Below are 19057 nucleotides of genomic sequence, written 5' to 3'. Positions count from 1 at the left end.
CATGATTGTTTTGTTTGCTTGAGTAACTATAATTCCCCATGTATAGATAAAAAACATGTTTAAAAAAAAAAGGAAGGCCTATAGTGCAACCAACCGCTAAGGTATCTTTGAAAACTGAAAGCAAATTTATGTTGAGGTTCTTTTAAGGTTCATTTTATGACAACCTGATGCTGTGCCCTTCGCATAGTCCAGACATAGGTTCTTCAAATGTTGTTGATACTCCTTTGTGACACGTTTCACTCGGTTTCTTGGAGGTTCGCAACGAGAATCTTTAATCAGTGTTTCTGATACAAGAGCATCTTTTCGAATGCCTTCAAAGGCCTTCCAGATGGTTGGGTGGGCATACCCCACAAGTTCATGGAAATTAAAATTCCAGCTCTCGCATAAGTGTTGGTGCGACCATCATTATAAACAGTTGCCAGGTGGACATTCCATAACTGCGGTGGAAACAAGGGAGGAACCTTTCTCATGCGTACCGGAGAAATTATTCCATCAAGAAGAGCTATTGCCTAGATGAGATGTTAAGTGCCGAATACATGTACTACTGAAATAGTCTACAAGATCTTTCAGTCCTTCAACATCAGGTGCATTATCCATTAGATAACCCATACCACTGGCCACTGTCTACAGATGGAAAAGCCAGTCCATCCAACATTCTACAAAAATGTTTCCCCCGGTCATCATTCCTGTACACAGTGGTCAGTCCCAAACTTTGTACCTTTCTCCATGTACTTTGGGTCAGATGGTAGAAAACAGCCACGAGATGATACGTGTGGTCCCAGAATTGTTGAAATAGCACTGGATTGAATCCCAGATGATTGCATTTATCCAAGGAGTTCTTCATATGTGGATTGCGACTTTCCCGACAGAAAGGCATGTTACGGCAGATAAACTAAAAGGAACACGAATGATGAATACTTGTTGGAAAATTTTGGGAGCTATTGCAAAAATTCCATCCATAAACCATGTTAAACTGCGGGCTAAATGCTGGTTGGTTGCAAATATTATTCTCTCTGTCGATTCAGGCCAGTTTTAAAAAGTAGTTGGAATATTCGTATTTTAGATATAAAACAATAGGATAATCCATTGTTTTATTTCTGTCGTAATATAATGAATTAACTCATAGCAAAATATCAATTAAAAACTTTATTACGTGATAGATGTATTTATTCATTGGATCCGAAACTTCGTAGGAAAGTGGGAGGGGGGGATATTCCCATATAAATAAAGCTGCACACGCCATTTCTGTCCTTTACGCAGAAGTTACATACTCATTCACTTCGTTCAACTCACTCGAAGTTAATATTCAGAAGAAAGTGAAATGGCTGGTAAAAAGAATAAGGAAAAGGTATGTTATTTTATTAGTTTTCTATTTTATTCAAGGATAATATCTTTTGAATATTTAATAAGCTGGTTAAAATTGAAATATACAACTTGAAAGTTAGCCAACTGGAGAGTCCACGTGTTCAAGCACATGTAATAAGGAACGAGACTGTTTCCAAATCTTTCGCCAACAGCAAATTAATAATTTCAAATTAAAAAAAGATCTCACTATAATATCAAGTAAATTGTCTTACGACATGAATTTTGCAGTTTTAGCCGTAAAATTATTTGATCAGCTGTGGAAGTTAAAAGATATTAAAACCTATTCCACGTGGTTAGTGACCTTATCAAAAAACGAGAAGTGATTATTTAATCAAGTGCTGTTTATTTAATTTATTGAATTCTGTCTCCACTTTTGGGCTGAGCTTCGGAATAATTACCGCCTCACTCAAAAAGCTTATTTTTTCATAGAATCGTAATCTATTTAAACATCCAGAAAGTATTTTCGGAAGTAGTCAAAAAAAAAAAAAGCTACTTATGTATTCCAAAATGGAGAAAGAAGCGAAGTTAATTTTTGCAGAATCGAAATGCCCCATATTTAAATTTTTAGAAATTAAATTAAAAGGTAACTGCCTGTTGTAAATCTTAAAAGAGAAATATCGATATCTCCGTATTTATAGCCTATTTGAATTTATTAAAAATCTAAAAGTGACTTGAAAAATATTTTGTATAATCTAGACATTGGTGAAAGTGTGATGATATGGGACAAAAGTGGCGCAATTAAAATTGGTTATTGGTAATAAGGGAATGTGAAAAAAATAAATTTGGCATTTCTCAAAATCAGTAAATTCTTCATTACTTGGATTTTTAGAAATATATTTTTGTTGAAAAGGCGCCGCTGCCATAGCTGTTTTACGATTCTAATTTGTGTCATGGCTGGGGCGTCCACGTGTGTGAACTACGCAGAGTTGAATGGTGCGCTTGTGTTAGGGAGAGCCGCCTGCTTGACTGATTTCACATTAAACATTGCGGCGGTTATCGATAAAATTGCGATTCAGACAAAAATATTGTTTCTGTGTTGTAGTGAATTAAGAATACATCACACTTTTTCTCATCGATTATTACAATATGTGTGAAATCGACAATAGTAATTTTTTACTCGTAGACGTCAAGCTATGAAACGGATAACTGTTGAAACGAAGATCCCTAGTAGTTTCGAGTTCGGTTCCACTACTCACTAATATGGGCAAGGGCAATTGTCCGTTTATAGTCTCTGGTCAACCGTTGTCATGTGAGCGAATTTGGTACGCAAAAGATCGACCTACATATATGTTTGTGCAGTTTCTATCGACTAAAGAGTAATTTGTTTGAAAAACCACTGCATCATAGCAAGGACGATCTCCATTAAATTGAAATTTTGTAACAACCAGGCGATCGGGAAAATTTTCAGATTAACACTCGAACGATTTTCACTAGGGTTTTAGGGCCAGGGTTAGGGAATACCGTCCAAAACACCCTAGTGAAAATCGTGCGGGTGTTAATCTGAAAATTTATCGACGTTTGTTTCCGTATTGTAAGAGTAGATTGCATCGCATCTAATATGGTGCAATAGTGGGTTTACCTTAATGAAATTCCAGTTCACCACGAGGTGGGCTTGTGAGAATTGAATTGGCTGCGGAGAAATTTATGTATTACAAAGAAAAAAATTCAGATGACACTTTAAGACTTGTGCTACAACATAAAGGTCTAATTACACGGATGCTCCAATAATTTAGTCTTTTCATTGAAGTTGATAATGGTGGAGCGAAAACAACTGCATTTATTCCAAAATCTGAGAAGTGCTTCAAAAGTTGTTTTTTTTATATTGATATAGTAGGGGAAAAAATTAATTCGTAATATGTATTTTTGTTTGGGCTATATTTGTTCAGTGCCCTACATAAGACGCTAAAGATGTGTGGTTTGAGCAATCATTTTTAGGATGTTGATTGATCATATCAACGTTTTTCTCCCAAGTGTCATCTTGCTGGTTATTTTATTGTCCTGCATGCTTTCACGCATGCGCAACTAAAACGTTTCAAAACTTCCAGATGTCGGTGTGGGCATTCCGAAAGACAGGAATGACTTGGGAAATTGTTTTCAGAATCGTGTAGTCTTGTCAAAAGAGTTACTTAGCTGGCGATTTTTGTTTCATTAGTTTTTAAGAAGCCAAATAAGATTTTTATATTTCCACTACTGTTGTTTCTAATTTTTAGTTGCACCACTTTTCTCTCATGTCACCGATATTTCTCAATGTCGCTGTTTTGGGGCTTTAGTTATTTCTGCTATGAACCAAGTTGATGGGAGATTAGTAACTAAGTCAGTATCCACATTGACCAACCTTTGTCCGACCCATGATAGAAGTAGGAAAGTGGACGTGAAAGTAACGCTTTGATTCCCCTAAACACTTCATTTTCTGTATTACATTCTGGCAAGCTAGAGTTCATCTTTGCTTTTCGTCCTTCCAGGATCAATTAGATTGGTGATCTTTCACTTGAAGATCATAAAGTGGAAGTGATGCAAATAGGCATTTAAACATTGATGCAATTAAAGTGAATGTTACTTGATATCGGTATTATAAACTCGAAAAGGTCCAAACATTCGTACATGACTGACAGTGAAAATTGAAAAGTCATCAAAAACATGGCTAAATATGAAATGGCCAAAGGAATTGTTATGATTCGTAACATTTTTTAAAATGGGTCCAAATAAGAATATGTAAACGGATACCTCCCTCACCTAAAATTTTTTTTTTTTTTTTTTACGACATCCCACTTTTTAGGCGATGGAGATTGCTATTCTGAATTTTTTTTTCAAAAATGGCCAATTTCGATTAATCTCTTCATTTTTCCAGAATTTTTTTTTTTTTTGCGAGGCACGTATAAAAACTACGGAGATTATGATTCTGAAAAAAAAAAACATTTTAAAATTTCAATTCCCCCCTCCATCCTCAAGCAAGCTATTTACATGCTAGAGATAACAGCCGAAAAGGGTTTTGTTGAGAAGTGTGTTCGGAGATAAACTTCTGCAATGTGCTCGAAAAACGTATAGAAATTCTGGAAGATTTCTCGATACATTGATTCATCAACGAGACCATTTGATGGGTAAACATTTCATCATGTTATCGTTTTGTGAGATTTGGCTGTTATTTCTAGCATGTAAGTAGCTAGCTTGAGGGGGGGGGGTAAAAAAAATTACAATTTTTTCTTTCAGAATCATAATCTCCGTATTTTTGTTCGTATCTCGCAATAAAAAAAATTCCGGAAAAATGAGAGGAGGGGGGCGGAATCGAAATTTCTGAAGTTGCGATTTTAAAAAAGTAAATAAGATACAAGGGAAATAACTGAACGTCTTACCAGTATTATCCGTACTACTTTGTTTATAAATAAATCACGTGATTTAATTGACGTTAACTGTTTATATATAAATCACACACGTGATTGAATATCATAGTTTCTTATGAGAAATCGAAAATTCCTCGTGGAAGACTGGCTGCACATCTTATTTTCCGTTTTGGAAAAAGAAAAAAAAACATTTTAAACTTTTATAAAAAAAAATTCCGTCGCATGCTGTTTCAGAGAAAAAGTAGTACGGATAATACTGGTAAGTCGTTCAGTTATTTCCCTTGAATATTTTTATTTCTTTTACCTCTCGAAACTGGAAGATTACCAAAAAATTAAAACGTTGGATTCCATTAAAGAAAAAAAAAATTTAAGGGGGGGAAAGGGTTCCGGTTACATACCTCCATCTGGACCTTTAAATGTTTAAACGTGACTATCTTATAAATAAGTTTTGCTTTCATATTTTCGTACTAGTGATAAATTATTTCGATATTGCATTATGGAGGGGAATGATTTTTTTCATTATTAAATTGATAATTCAGTTGGACCTTTTTATAACTCATTCGGGCATAACCCTTTGTTGATTTACCTCATTGGGCATTCTGCCATTTTAGATTGATAGATACAATTTGAGGGAGGTTTTTGGCTGCTACTTTTATAAAGTAGAGTGACTGTGCAGTGATTCCATTGGGCTCGATTTCGTTGCGGTGTTGCTTAATACGTGCCTAATTCATCCTTGTGATGAATTTGGCTGTCGTGGTTCCTTGCGTGTCGGTCCGTAATGCCATTGGCTCGAGGGGTATCGGAAATAAGCCTTTGGCTGCGATATCAGTTCGGTTTGGCCGTGTTTCGATAAAGGGTTACCGTGCAAACAAGTGGTTATCGAGTATTGCATATTCTGGATGCTGCAATGGAATTTCCTGTTTTGTGTGCAAGCTGGTGTCAACCTGGTCTTACAACAACACCCACTAACCAGTATTGTGAGTCTACGGTGAATGCTAAGCTGCGCCATGAAAAGGGGTATGAGGTAATCATTATGTACTTTTCAAGTTAATAACTGTTTGTCATTGCACATTGCTCTGTTGTTTTATATTGAGTGGACATGCCATTTTAACCTTCTTGTACTTTAGCTGTTATGTAAATATCACACAAAAATATACCAAATTTTAAAGCGTTTCAGGATGTATCACAACCAGCAACTGTTCACAGAGTAATTGATTTTCAGATCATGGCCATATATTGTCTACAGTGGAAATTCCTCTAGTCCATGGGGTCACCAAACTACAGGCCACATGCCAGATCCAGCCTTCTGCCACTCTGTACCTATTGTGTAAGTGCTTGCAAAGAGAGTTCATTTGCCTCTGGTATGGCATCAGTGTTTGGAACAACTTCTGTCTAAGCAAACATTTTGAAAAGTAAAGTATGTGAAGTCAGCACATTGAACGAGGTTGACTGACAAGCATTTCCCTTGGTTGGATGCAGCAACTCCAAAGCAAATATTGATATTCTAGAAGCTAACCATGGGTTTCACAAATCTCACTAAGCTATTTTGCTGTTTAGTTTGTGAGATTCAGATATGTGTGTACTGGGTGTGATATAGCTATCTTATTGCTATTATCGCCTTCTTCGATAACTTTTTGAGAAATAAATATTTTGGTTGTCTTTTTTTCTGTGTATTAATTGTGTTGAGCAAAATAGTTACATGGCCCATGCTTGTTATTCCCTCTTATCTGGCCCCCTGTGTAAAAAGTTTGGTGATCCCTGCTCTAGTCAAGTGAAAATGTTAAACATTGCCTAATTTATATTATGATGGAAATACATTCTCTTGTCTTGAAACAAGATTTGAAGTATTTCTTGTGATAAAAAAACTGATTGCAATCCTGTGTAAATAAAAAAAAAAATTCTGCAGTTGCCAAAGGTACAAGCTAAAGTTTGAGAAAGTGAAATGGCTGTTGGGCTCAACAAGTTAATGCCTTCATAGATTTGATAATGAACAGTTAAGTTGTGATTGGTTTAATGCAAGAAGCATTAAGAATTAAAAATTTTAGCACTTTGGCAAATTTAGATACAGGAAGCACTATATATATGTATGTATATATATATATATATATATATATATATATATATATAGATGTGTGTATGGTGAGATTAAAGGTGACAAAATAACTTGGGTTCCTTATGCTTTATTTTAAGAAAATTTTATATATTGAATATATATTACAAAATTACTTAATGCTTCTGGTATTTTAGTCTCAACAAATGTTATGTATCTTGTAGAACCTCTTTTATGTACTATTTCAAATTGTTAATGCTTAAAATGACTTCTGTATATTTAATAAATTTTGAATAGGACACTTATTTCTTACTCTTTTTTTCTAAAGCATGAATTTTCAAGAGCCTTAGGATGTGGCTACAAAATTTTTTGCCTTCATATTTTCGTACTAGTGATAAATTATTTCGATATTGCATTATGGAGGGGAATGATTTTTTTCATTATTAAATTGATAAATCAGTTGGACCTTTTTATAACTCATTCGGGCATAACCCTTTGTTGATTTACCTCATTGGGCTTTCTGATACTTTTATATTTTAAATATAACTTTGACCATAGTGTCTTGATGTCTTTATAGTTGTATTGTTTCCTTGGTGTGCTAAACTAAAAGAATATTCTACATGGATTAAATTATATAAATTGCATAGCTACCTGGGCATTTAAATTTTTTTTTATGTAAAACAACAATTACAATTTGTCAATGTGGCAGTTCATATTATGAATGCAAATACCAAGACATTTGCCTTCATTTAATTTTGAAGATAAAGAATAACTTCATTATTAAACTAATATTTGGGACATTTAACATGAAGTGGGAAGTTTGTGTCACAACTCAGGCAGGTTTGTATTAAAAGGGTTAAATTTTTAGGAAAAATAATTGTAAATAAAATTACATTTTATAGTGTTTTTCAAATGTAAACATTGTATGTTTTCCAAGTTTTGATCCAGCAGAGTATACAATTTAATGTCTGTTGGCAGTCATTTTATCCTGAGTTCTGAAAGTTCCCAAAATTTACCCAGTTGCTGTATATGCTCTACTTCTGTGTTGGTTTCTATTTCAATTAATAATGTTTCTTTGTTTTAGGCTTCCAAAAAGACTGTTAAACCTGCCAAACCTGTAGAACCTGAAGAATCTTCAGAGGAGTCGTCTTCAGAATCAGAAATGGAAGTTGTGAGTACCTTTTTTTTTTTTTTAACACAAAACCTATCAAAGATTAGATTCGGTGTGCTTGAGTACAGATAAATCCTTGAATTAAATTTCATATTTTTATTTTAAAATAATTTCTCTCTGAAACCTAAGAAGGTAGAATTACTTGGCAACCCAGTCCTGTCTTTTCTCCTTAAGTCATTTGCCATTTTTTAATAATAACCATAACTTATTCAATCACCTTCTGATCAACATTGCTCCCTGTCTTTATCAACAATGTCTACTTCACTCACTTTGTCACCACTATCCACTTGCAAGAATTTGTACTTGTTCCTTCCAACTTTTTGTACATAACATAAATTGCCTCTGCATCTGTATAAACTCTGTAGATCTGTCTTGGGGTAGCTCTAAATTTAACTCACGACAGGTTGTATAGGTTGGTGGCTTGGTTGTAATTTGAGACCTGAAAAGTTTTTTTTCTTGCAGTTAGTGGATTGTTACACATGGACATGTTTACATGTGATTAAGAAGCTGGTTTCCTGACCATGTAGCTTTTGGTTCAGTCCAACTACTTGGCACTTTTAGTACTTGTCTTCTATAGCACTGAGTTAAGTACTTTGTGAGTGGATTTGGTTGATGGAATATGGAGAAAGCTGTTCATGTATGTGAGTGCTCTTGCTTGTCATTGGTTTGAACAAGTATTGTTGGCTTTCAGTCTTTGATGTTTTGCTATGGCAAAATATTACCTTGCTTGTAATTCAATCTGATCCATGAATAAAGATGTATGCTGAAACAATTTTTTCTGATAGAAAAAATTTTTTTTTTGTTTTTAGGAAGCTCCAGTTGCTACAAAAGCTAAGAAGCAGTCAAAACAAAGCAAAGTTGCTGGTAAGATTTGATTTATATAATATTGTAATTGGTGTATAGACATGTTTTTATTGGGCTTATGTTAGGGAATCAATTCACTCACTTCTCTGTAGTCTATCCTGGCAATGATGTTTAGGGTTTCCTGTAGGTTTTTTTTTGTTGTTTTTTTAACAAAAAAAAGCTAAATAACAGAAATATGTGAAGTGCTGTGCATTTTGTGTTTGTAATAAATGCCAGGAAGTTTGAGGTTAATCCTTTAGTGTTCAGATTACTCTGTCAAATGTAATGCTTATTTATTCATATTGCTTTGAATTAATCTCGCATTATCCTCTGACTGAGATTTCAATGATGTGATTGCTTATTTTCATAATGACGTTGGTAAATGTGAGATACTGGATATAGTTAGTTTGAACATAGAACAAGTAGACTAATTAGGGTTGGATATGGCCAGTTTAAATGCTAAACGGTTAAATAAATGCCCATACTGGACTTGATGTACAAATTCATGAAATTTAAAAATGTTCTACCTTTAATAGCTATAATCTATTTATATCTGCTTTATTTTTGTAATAAATATTTGTTTTTGCTTTGTACAATAGCAAAGAAAAAGAAGGAAGAATCCAGTGACAGTGAAGAAGAAGAATGTAGTGAGGAAGAGGAAAGTGATAGTGAGGAGGAAGAGGAAGTAGAAGATAAGAAGAAAAAAGTAAAAAAAGAGACAGTAAAAGAGGAAAAGAAAGCAAAAAAAGAAGAAAAAGCCAAAAAGGTTGCTGAATCAGATGATTCTGAAGAAGATTCTGATGAATCTGAAGAAGAATCAGAAGAGGATTCTAGTGAGGAAGATTCTAGTGAAGAAGGTATGCAAATCCTCAAAATATATCTTGAATAAATTTTGTTTTGAAATGTTTTCTGATATTGACTAAAAACATCTTTTTACTTTATAGAATCAGAAGAGTCTCCTAAGCCAAAGCTCAATGGAAATGCTGATGGTATTTAATTTTGGTTTTCTTTCTCAATTACCATTTTTGTACAGTTCATGTTTCCCATATGTATATAATTTAGAATTTAATATTGGTTTTATAAACAGCTATAACCTTTTGTTGTGTTTTGGTAGTCATTACGCTAATAGTAATAACATGTACTGGTGTGTGTTATTGGCATGATAGCCGTCGCAAGGTACAATGTGTGTATGTTATCGTTATTGGTGTAATGAGCTTCCCAAAACACGGGATTTGTTTCAAAATGTTGAGCCTCATGACAGACCTTTGGCGATATGCTGTCCTTGTGAAGACTTGTCAAGCCAAGTGAAATCATAGTCATGGCCATTGCCAGTGGTGTGTAAAAAAAAAAAAAAAAACACCCATTACACTAGGAAGGGCATCCAGGGGTAGAAGCCATGCCAAATCAGACTGGAACCTGGTAAAGCCCTCCGGTTTGCCAGCGAGGAAAGTGGCCATTAAATGATATGTGTAGTATGATTTTTTTATGGAAAACAGCTATGTACACTTTTTATTTGTGAGGTAGTTAGAAATAGAAACTTAATTACATTGTTTGTATCTGTGTAATCATTTTGTCTTCAACAGGTTCAAAAGAAGCTAAGAAGCGTAAAACAGAGCCAGAAAATGGTAACGATGCCAAGAAAGCTAAAGTTGATGGTAAGATTTACTTTGGTTTGTGTGCATGCTCCAAAGTTTTGTGGTTAGAAGTTCTACAGCTTCTATCAGGAAAAGCATTCTGAGACACACTTTCATATCTTAATGTAATAATGTGGCTGTTTATGAGCATACCTTGTTTCATTTATTATCCTGAACAAAAATTACTTAAGCTTGCTTCACTACTACGTGGTTCTGGGCTCAGAGCCAACCAAATCCTTGTGAGTATTCGGTGAATGGAAGCTGAAAGCCTGTTTATATATATATATATATATGTGCGTGTGTGTATCTCCCTCCATTCCCCCCTGTTACTGCACGACAACCAGTGTTGGTGTGTTCCTGTAACTTGGCAGTTCAGCAAAAGAAACCAATAAAATAAGTACTAGCCTTTAAAGAATAAAACCTGGGGTTAGTTTATTAGACTAAAACCCTTAAAGGTGGTGCTCCAACATGGCTGCAGTCTTATGACTGACACAAGTAAAATATTAAATTACTTAATCGGCTTTTAATGCCACATCCCAAACGAATTGATCCAGTGATCAATTATGGGATCATTTCATTCCTGCTTGGAATCACTTTGTAATTATGCTTTGAAGAATCTTGTGAATTAAAGTCTGGTATCAAACTGCATGGTGGAGATGTATTGCTCACATTATCATCTCCAAGATCTTATCTCTTATTAAGCCCTTAGCATTCAGATGTTTGCCAAGTATGTTTATTTATTAGCACCATTTTGAATTAATCACGTGGCTTTGAGATTTTAGGGTAGGTAGAATATTTTGGCCAGGATTTTCTAAAATAAGACTAAGCATTGCTTCTTGCTTGGAAAATTCCTTTGTTGTCATTTCTACTTCCAAGCAAACTTCTCTTGAATTGCAGCTATGTGTGATCCAGGACAAGGTGGCAAATGTGTTTACTTGTGGTACAGGAGTTGAAATTGATAGAAATAATAAATTTGATAAATGATAAGTTACCACTGACAATATTGTTGGTTATTATGAAAGAAAGCTGATGTTGAATTTTTCAATTATTCCTTTTCAGAGTCTGTAACAGTTATGTGCAGAAATATTCCTGAGGAAGTGACTGCTGAGGCCTTTGAGAAATTTCTTAAGAAGAAAGGAATTGAAGTCTCATCTGTTCGCAAGCGTGAGGACAGAGCGTATGTATTACAATTTCTTGTTAGCTGTTTTACATTTTATAGGCTTTTTGTTATGCATATTCACTTTGTATTGTTTTATATTCACTCATTTATATTGCTTTCTGTTATAGATTTGCCCACATTGACTTGGCTAATCCAGATGATCTTGATAAAATTTTAGCAATGCAAAATCTTGACTATAAAGGGTCTGCACTGACATTTGAGAAAGGTCGGCCCAAGAGACCAAAGGGAGAAAGAAACACGGGTACGTTGATTTTGTTTGTACAATAAGAACTCGAGGGAAAGAAAATCATAGATACAATGTCCTGTTGGTAGACTGAACAGTACACAACAGTTTATGCTTTTTTTCCCCAGGTGATGAATCAAACACACTATTTCTGAAAAATCTACCTTATGATGACTCAGAAGATAGTCTTAGAAGCAAACTGATGGAGATATTTCCTGAAGCACAAAGTGTCAGAATTCCCTATAAAGGAGATTCACATAAGGGGTAAGATTACAATATCTTTAATTTACAGTGTGCCATTTATATAATCATTTGCTATGATTGTCTTTAGTGTTTTAAAAAAAACAAACAAAAGTGTGCTTATTTTTTGTGCTATAGTCTGTTTTGGCCCTTTTGTTACCAAAAGCGCCAGTAGTAACCCATTCATGTTTTAATGAGAATTTCGGCATTAATCTCACTACATTCTTATGGTTTCATTTAAATACCCAACATAATGGCAGATAGTTACACTATCTGCCATTATGTTGGATATTTCAGCACTGAGTTTGAGTTCAAAGTATTTTCAAAACGAGACTGAAAATATATGGCAAAAGCCACATCTTTGGTAATGAATTGAGTATTTATATGTCCGAAAGTGAAACAATTTGGCCAGTTCTTAGGACGGTATTAGACCTATCCAATCTAAAGAAACAAAACCATTAGAGTGTTTACTTTTTTCTTTGAATCAATTACTGCAGGAATTATTAAACAGGGGAAAAAAAAAAAGTTGTGGCTTCCCACAATACTTAAAAGAAAGTTACATCCAAGCACTTCTAGGAGTATTGTGAATGTGTATATATAGATATACATGCATTTGATTTATAATTGCTTTTTTTTTTTTTTTTACCTATAAGGTGCTTGACAGGGTTTGAATTGTGAATCACTATGTTTCTGTGTATAGTTTGTGTAGATTTATTGTTTTAAAGATGAATCTGTTTATGGTACACCTGTTTCATTGTCTTAGTGTGTTTAAAGATTAACTGTTAAATAACCCAGTAATTTGCACAATTTGTCTTTAAACTTTTGTTGTATACTCATTGCATATTAGCTAATAACTCATTTTCTATGCTGGTGCTTAAATTTAAATAGTTTATTTTGTTAAATCAAAGTTGTTTTATTGACCCACTCTAAATTTTTCTTAGTTATTTTTGGGAAGATATTAAACTTTATTTTAAAAGTTAATTGAAACATGTAGGGTGTATTTTGGTTATCAGAAAACAGTTCTTAGTTTACTGTATTTGTTTTGGTTTCAGGTTTGCGTATGTTGAGTTTGAGAGTTCCGATAATGTAAAGGATGCACTTGAAAACAAACAGGGTGTTGAGTGCGGGGACCAACGACTGTTGTTGGATTATGCAAACAGTCCCAAGACTGATTATTCACAACAAAGAGGAAGAGGAGGCTTTAGAGATGGTAATTTTTATTTGATACTCACTTCAATTGTAATGAAATAGCATTACTTTGGTGCATTTATTAACCTTTTGTCTCTTTTTATTCAAGATGAACCAGAAGAATCCAGTGTACTTTTAGTAAGAAATCTGTCCTATGATTCAACAGAAAGCTCTTTACGGTCATATTTCAAGGATGCTACTGATATACGATTACCATCATTTCCAGATTCTGGAAAGCCAAAAGGGTGTGTAATGACAACTTGTTCACTTTTTGCATTGTGTTGTATTGGATTTGACATTTTATTGCATATGTTCTTAGTCCATTTTTAAATATGGAACTTTCTCTTTTTTCTGTTTTAGAATTGCCTTCATTGATTTTGATTCTATTCAAAATGCAAAAAGTGCTCTGACTAAATTTGATGGTACTAACATTGATGGCAGATCTGTACGGTGCTGTTATGCAAGAGGCAGAAATGATGGTGGTGGAGGTAGAGTAACTTTTTGTTTTGTTACTGAAGACAGGTGTGGTTGGAGTTTAAAAACTTATGCAGTAGGCATATTGGAAAGGTTTCAGAAAAGTAGATCATGGTATACTGAGTGGCAAAGTTAATTTGGGCCCAATGAAGATTTTTTTTCCCCCCTTGTATTTGCTATATTGTAGTTATTTAAATTCAGATTGTTTTTACCAAGCCACCAATGGTCTACAATTTCTTATAGTGACTTCTTACAGTTGTCACTATAACTATTTTGTTGACCATTGACCCATTAGCATTTAATGAAGCCACATTTGGCCAAAATATTATACCAGCCTCTGGTGCCTTGCCCTGTGATGTCATTATAAAACTTATCAACTACCTCAAAATATGATCTAATTAATTCAAGATAAGTGTGTATTACATTTAACAGTATGCTGAATGCTAAAGAGTTAACGTTTGATTTTGTAAGTTCTTCGTCAGCTATTTTTCTTCACACTTAAATACAAGATGATAACACAGATTGATATGTAAATTTCTTTTCCAGGTTTTGGTGGAAGACGTGGAGGAAGTTTTGGTGGTGGACGTGGAGGAGGTTTTGGTGGTGGCCGCGGTGGCGGAGGTTTTGGTGGTAGACGTGGAGGTTTTGGTGGTGGACGTGGTGGCGGAGGTTATGGTGGTGGCCGTGGCGGTGGAGGTTATGGTGGTGGTCGAAACAGTTTTGGTGGTATGTATAACATTTTTCTATTTTGTGCTTTTAATTTACAGGTTTAAAATGGAATGTTCATTTTTCCCTTTGTCTCAACATTTTTTTTTTTCTTCTCCAGGAACAGGAAGGAAAAAGACTTTCAGTGATAGCGATTGAGCAGTTTGGACAATAAAACTGTGCCTTCCATTGTAAATGGATGATAACTGATCATGCCTCTTTGTTTTATATTCAAGCACATTCAATGTCTGCAGATGAAATCACTGTAATTCCAGTCTTAATATTTGTGGACTTCCTTGTACATAGCCATAACTTTTTAATGCCACTGATGTTGTATGCTAACTTACTGCCATTAAAATTATCAAAATATCTATCTTGTTTGTCAATTACTTTCAAGTATCTTCTAATAATTGTTGGTATCTTAACTACAAACAGTTTATTCATTGTTTTTGGAACTGATTGCTATTCCTCAAGAAGTTATGTTGCTCATCTTAGGGTGAAAGTTACTGGACAATTTCTGCTCTGGTTTTGATTTCAGCCTCTGTAACCAGAAGTCTGTTAAGTTGCCACTTTGTGTTGGTAGGAAAACTGCTTCTTGTTTGAGATCCAAGTAGGGTTATAAACATTTACAGTTCCAGGTCAAGATACTTTTAGAGGAGTAAAATGAAAGGGATGCAAAAAACATTAGTTTTAATAAATTGCTTATATTTTACACTTGGGAATACATGATGCTCAACTTAGTTTGGTGGTTAATGCTGGATTTCTCCAGATCCTGTCTTGGGAATAAACATGACTTGACAGTGTTGCTACTACATGTTGCATCAGTACTAGAGATGTTTAAGACTGACAGTTTTCATTATCCTAAATATACATGTGAGGTGGAAAGGTTGCCAAAGTCGTAAATCTTCGATGGGAGTTCTTAGAGCCAATTATATTTCAATTTCTTTTCCATTCCTATACAGGTAGTCAAATCTTCAGTCCAAAAATACTTGGAACATTTTAACCTTGGACAGAATAATCAAACACCAGAACAATAGGCGTTGTGATGACATTGGGAGTAGGTCTTTTCGGTAGGAGATATCCTAATAAGCTGGATAGCTTGCTAGTAACTATCTTACAAAAACTAGAAAAAGTGACTTTACAAAAGAACCTCTTCTTCAACAATTGAATGCGTTCCTTCTTAAAAGTTAAATGGTTCATTTGTCTTAGGGAGGAACTTACTACGAGACATCTGGTAAGGGGTTCAGTATCTACAGTACTCTCCTTTTAATAGGGGCTAGTTTCAAGTCACTTCACTATATACAAGCTATTGTTTGTACTGGCCTGGGCACTACTGTGGATAACTGTTATTTTCTTCCTAACTACATTGATTTGGGTTCAATACCGATGCGGAAATTTTTTGCCTCTTCTACAGACTCTGGCTTGAGTGGATTTGGTTGGCAGGAGCCTGTTATGTGTGAGTGAACTTTGCATCCTCCCACACCGTGTGCTTGCTGGTTACTAACAGTGCCCTTCCTATTTATGCAGATGGTGTCATTTCCTTCCAGTCTACCACAAAAGTGCAACTATGTTAATCAATATCTCCTTCAAATGATATAATTTTCTACATAACCATGTCTTTGCTGTTTTGATGGATTGGCATCTGGTTGTAGAATTAACTGCCAGCATATTTTCATCTGCTCTGTACCCTCATGGAAAAGTAGACATCAAACTTATGATTTGCTGCTGATGGATTATGATCCAAGTGCTTAGGATATGGTCCAAAGTGATCATGGATAGTTCCACTAGTATGATTTGGCTGCACCCATTCCTTTCTTTTCTCTTGTATTCATGTCCAGAGGAGGTATTTTCTTCACTTTTCAGCTCATTTAAAATAAAAGGGTATTAGATGCCTGGATGACCACATACATGTATGCACGTGGACTCAACTTATACATCATACACACTTATAAATTGAGCATTACTTTACCCTTAGAAAGATGCTGCTTGCCCCAGATTTGCTGTTCATGTGCACTGAAATGTGGAAAATTTTTGTTTTTGTAGAAAGTACCAAATAGCATAATTTTAGATGAATCCTTTTTTTCTCATCAATCTATTTTCTACACTGGTGTCCCCAACATGATTTGATGTATGTACATGGTGTGACAGCAAGTAACACCTTAATATTTTAAGTTTTAGCATTGAATTCAATATAATTTGTCCCATCAGAGCTTTTTTCTTTTTTCTGTTACTACTAGTGTTCCTTGGACATTATATGGCAATTGTAGAACAACTACAGTGACACTATCATTACCAATGCTAAAGACAACTCAGCCACTCCTATGCAATATTTACAACTGAACTTGTTTCCATCCTGAAAATCCTTTCTATAATTATTTTTACACAATTTTTATTTTTTTATTTTGTCATTTAAATACTTTATTGATTACTCACTGTGAAAGGCTGCCTTATGTGGACGATCAGAAGGACCAGCTTTCCAAATTGATGAGGCAACGAAGGATATGAAGACTGGGGAAAGACCCCTGCCTTTCAGGAATCACCACTGAGATGCTTAAAATATGTGGCAGGGTGAGACGGCCTAGCCACCTTGTACAGTTAATCATGTCCAACAAAAAAAGTCATATCTAATGACTATAGTCAACTACTACAAAGGTAAAGGTGATGCCTAAGTTAATTTTACAGAGGTACCGATCAGACAGACTAGCGTGGGGAAGTTATAGAGAGGGCCATAGTTCAAGTTAACCCTGTTGAGATGCAGTTTGGTTTTGCATCAGGGTGAAGCACCTGATGCTACCATCCTGGTAAAGCAGCTACAGAGGTATTCGACAATGAATAAACCTGAACTTGACACAAATACACTGCTCCGTCATCTGGCGGTCAATGCAGAAGCTAGGGATGAGTGGTTGGTGAGAGCTGTTCAGGTACGCTGTCAGTAAGTTGATGGTTGACAATGAATTCAGTGTACAGGTAGTTTACCAAGGATCAGTTCTTATCCCCTTCTTGTTCATCATAGTCCCCCAGGAGGTAACAGGCTGCCCATGGGAGCTCCTCTATGCTGATGCTCTTGTTCTTACAGCTGAGTCAGTATCTGAAGTAGAGGAAATTTTAGGTTTGGAGTCTAGTAGGAAACAAATCCTTTCAGGGAGATAGCCCTACTTGGTAGGGAGGGAAGGTGTTGGTAGAAATTCTAAGTGATATACCCAGCTATGCATGCACAAGGTGCAGTAGTCTTCGTGTATGGTAGATGTGCAGGTACAGTAAGAGCTAAATGTAGTCTTCAACAAATATCTGGGGGAACCCTTAGAAGTAGTAGATGGCATCTGTTACCTTGGTGACCAAGTTAGCATTAGAGTAGGAAGTTCTGAAAGCATAATTGCTAGAATAAGAACAAACTGAGCAAATGCCCTCTCCTTCAGCATGAAAAGCGGATTATATGATACTTGTATACATTACAACAATGCTACATGGGTTACAACCATAGAGGACTTGCAAAGGCTTGAGAGAAAGGAAGCCAGCATGTTCCACTGGACAGGTAATGTAAGTGCACGTGCAGCAGGGTAAAAGATTTAAGAGAAAAATTGGGTATCAGATGTAGCACGCAAGAGAGAAGAATGCTGGTATGATCACATGGTATGTATGGATGAGGACAGCTACATTAAAAAGTGTCCAACTCTAATTGTGGAGGGAATGTATGGAAGGGGTAGACTCAAGGAGGCATGGAAAGAAGTGGTGAGAAAGGATCTTGTACCTCACTGGGGAAATGACAAGGAACTGAGACTGGCAGTTTGCTGTGCTTGAGAAAAAGCATAAGTATAATTTCGGCTATCCTTTACAGCGATGCACCTCCTAATCCCTCTCTCAGTCAATGGGACCTTGTTTTGTAAGCTCGTGGGTACTGGTGCCATATAAAAAGCACCCAGTACACTCTGTAAAGTGGTTGATGTTAGGAAGGATGTCTAGCTGTAGAAACCATACCAAAACTGACAATCGGAATTTGGTGCATCTCTGGCTTGTCAGCTCCTGTTGAACTGTCTGACCCAGACCAGATTGGAAATGGACATTAAATGATGACATTTTCATTTTAGCACCAAGAAAACACAGATTTAAATTTTCACAAATTTTTGATCAAAATAATACCTCTGGAACCTAGTCTCTTAAGTAATCCACATTTTATGAAGTCTTTGAAAGTTTTTCTCTAATGGTCTTAATTCTAACTTAAGAGTGTAAATCTTATCTTTATTTAAACCTGCTTTACAAAACTATTAAATTAACAGGCACATCAACAAGCCACCAACTTCAAAATTAACACCAGCAACGTTCTTATAACCACTTCCTCCTGCATGCAAAATAGTCCTGTCGCAATTGTGTCTGCTGAGCAAGTCATCCTCAAAGCTTTACAAACCCCATCTTCCATTCATTACAAATCCTTTAAAACTGGGGTTTTCAAACTTTTTGACTTGCAGACCCCTTTATATTTCAGGCTTTATCTTAGGGACCCCCTTATAAACGCTATGAAATTTATACAAAAATATTTGCTTAAAATAACATATTTTTACATTTATTTATTTAACAGTATTTAGCAAATAGGTTTATTGTCAATTAAAAGATTTCGATTAAAAAGCATATATAAAATCAAATTGCCCATA

At 35.2% G+C, this 19057-nt stretch overlaps 1 protein-coding gene across 2 annotated transcripts; it reads left to right on the top strand.

The window, feature by feature from the left end:
• Positions 1-1249: 1249 nt before the first annotated feature.
• LOC106875799 (nucleolin) lies at positions 1250-14782 on the top strand. 2 transcript variants are annotated; one of them, XM_052968199.2, is made up of 14 exons: positions 1250-1348; positions 7838-7924; positions 8734-8788; positions 9367-9624; positions 9712-9756; positions 10351-10422; positions 11461-11578; positions 11689-11822; positions 11933-12068; positions 13097-13254; positions 13342-13477; positions 13593-13720; positions 14253-14432; positions 14533-14782. In XM_052968199.2, the coding sequence occupies exons 1-14, from the start codon at positions 1322-1324 to the stop codon at positions 14568-14570; spliced, it is 1572 nt and encodes a 523-aa protein (XP_052824159.1). In that variant the 5' UTR covers positions 1250-1321; the 3' UTR covers positions 14571-14782. The 2 variants fall into 2 exon arrangements, with proteins under 2 accessions (XP_052824159.1, XP_052824160.1); XM_052968200.2 differs by lacking the exon at positions 9712-9756.
• Positions 14783-19057: the final 4275 nt, after the last annotated feature.

The sequence above is a fragment of the Octopus bimaculoides genome, chromosome 5, assembly GCF_046866305.1.
Source record: "Octopus bimaculoides isolate indiv1 chromosome 5, ASM4686630v1, whole genome shotgun sequence".
Classification (NCBI taxonomy): Eukaryota; Metazoa; Mollusca; class Cephalopoda; order Octopoda; family Octopodidae; genus Octopus; species Octopus bimaculoides.
This window is presented reverse-complemented; position numbering and strand designations above follow the sequence as displayed.

Coding starts and splice junctions, on each gene's coding strand:
- LOC106875799 (XM_052968199.2), top strand. CDS start 1,322: ATGGCTGGTAAAAAGAATAAGGAAAAG. Junction 7,925..8,733: donor CAGAATCAGAAATGGAAGTT/GTGAGTACCTTT, acceptor TTTTGTTTTTAG/GAAGCTCCAGTTGCTACAAA. Junction 13,255..13,341: donor AAGAGGAGGCTTTAGAGATG/GTAATTTTTATT, acceptor TTTTTATTCAAG/ATGAACCAGAAGAATCCAGT.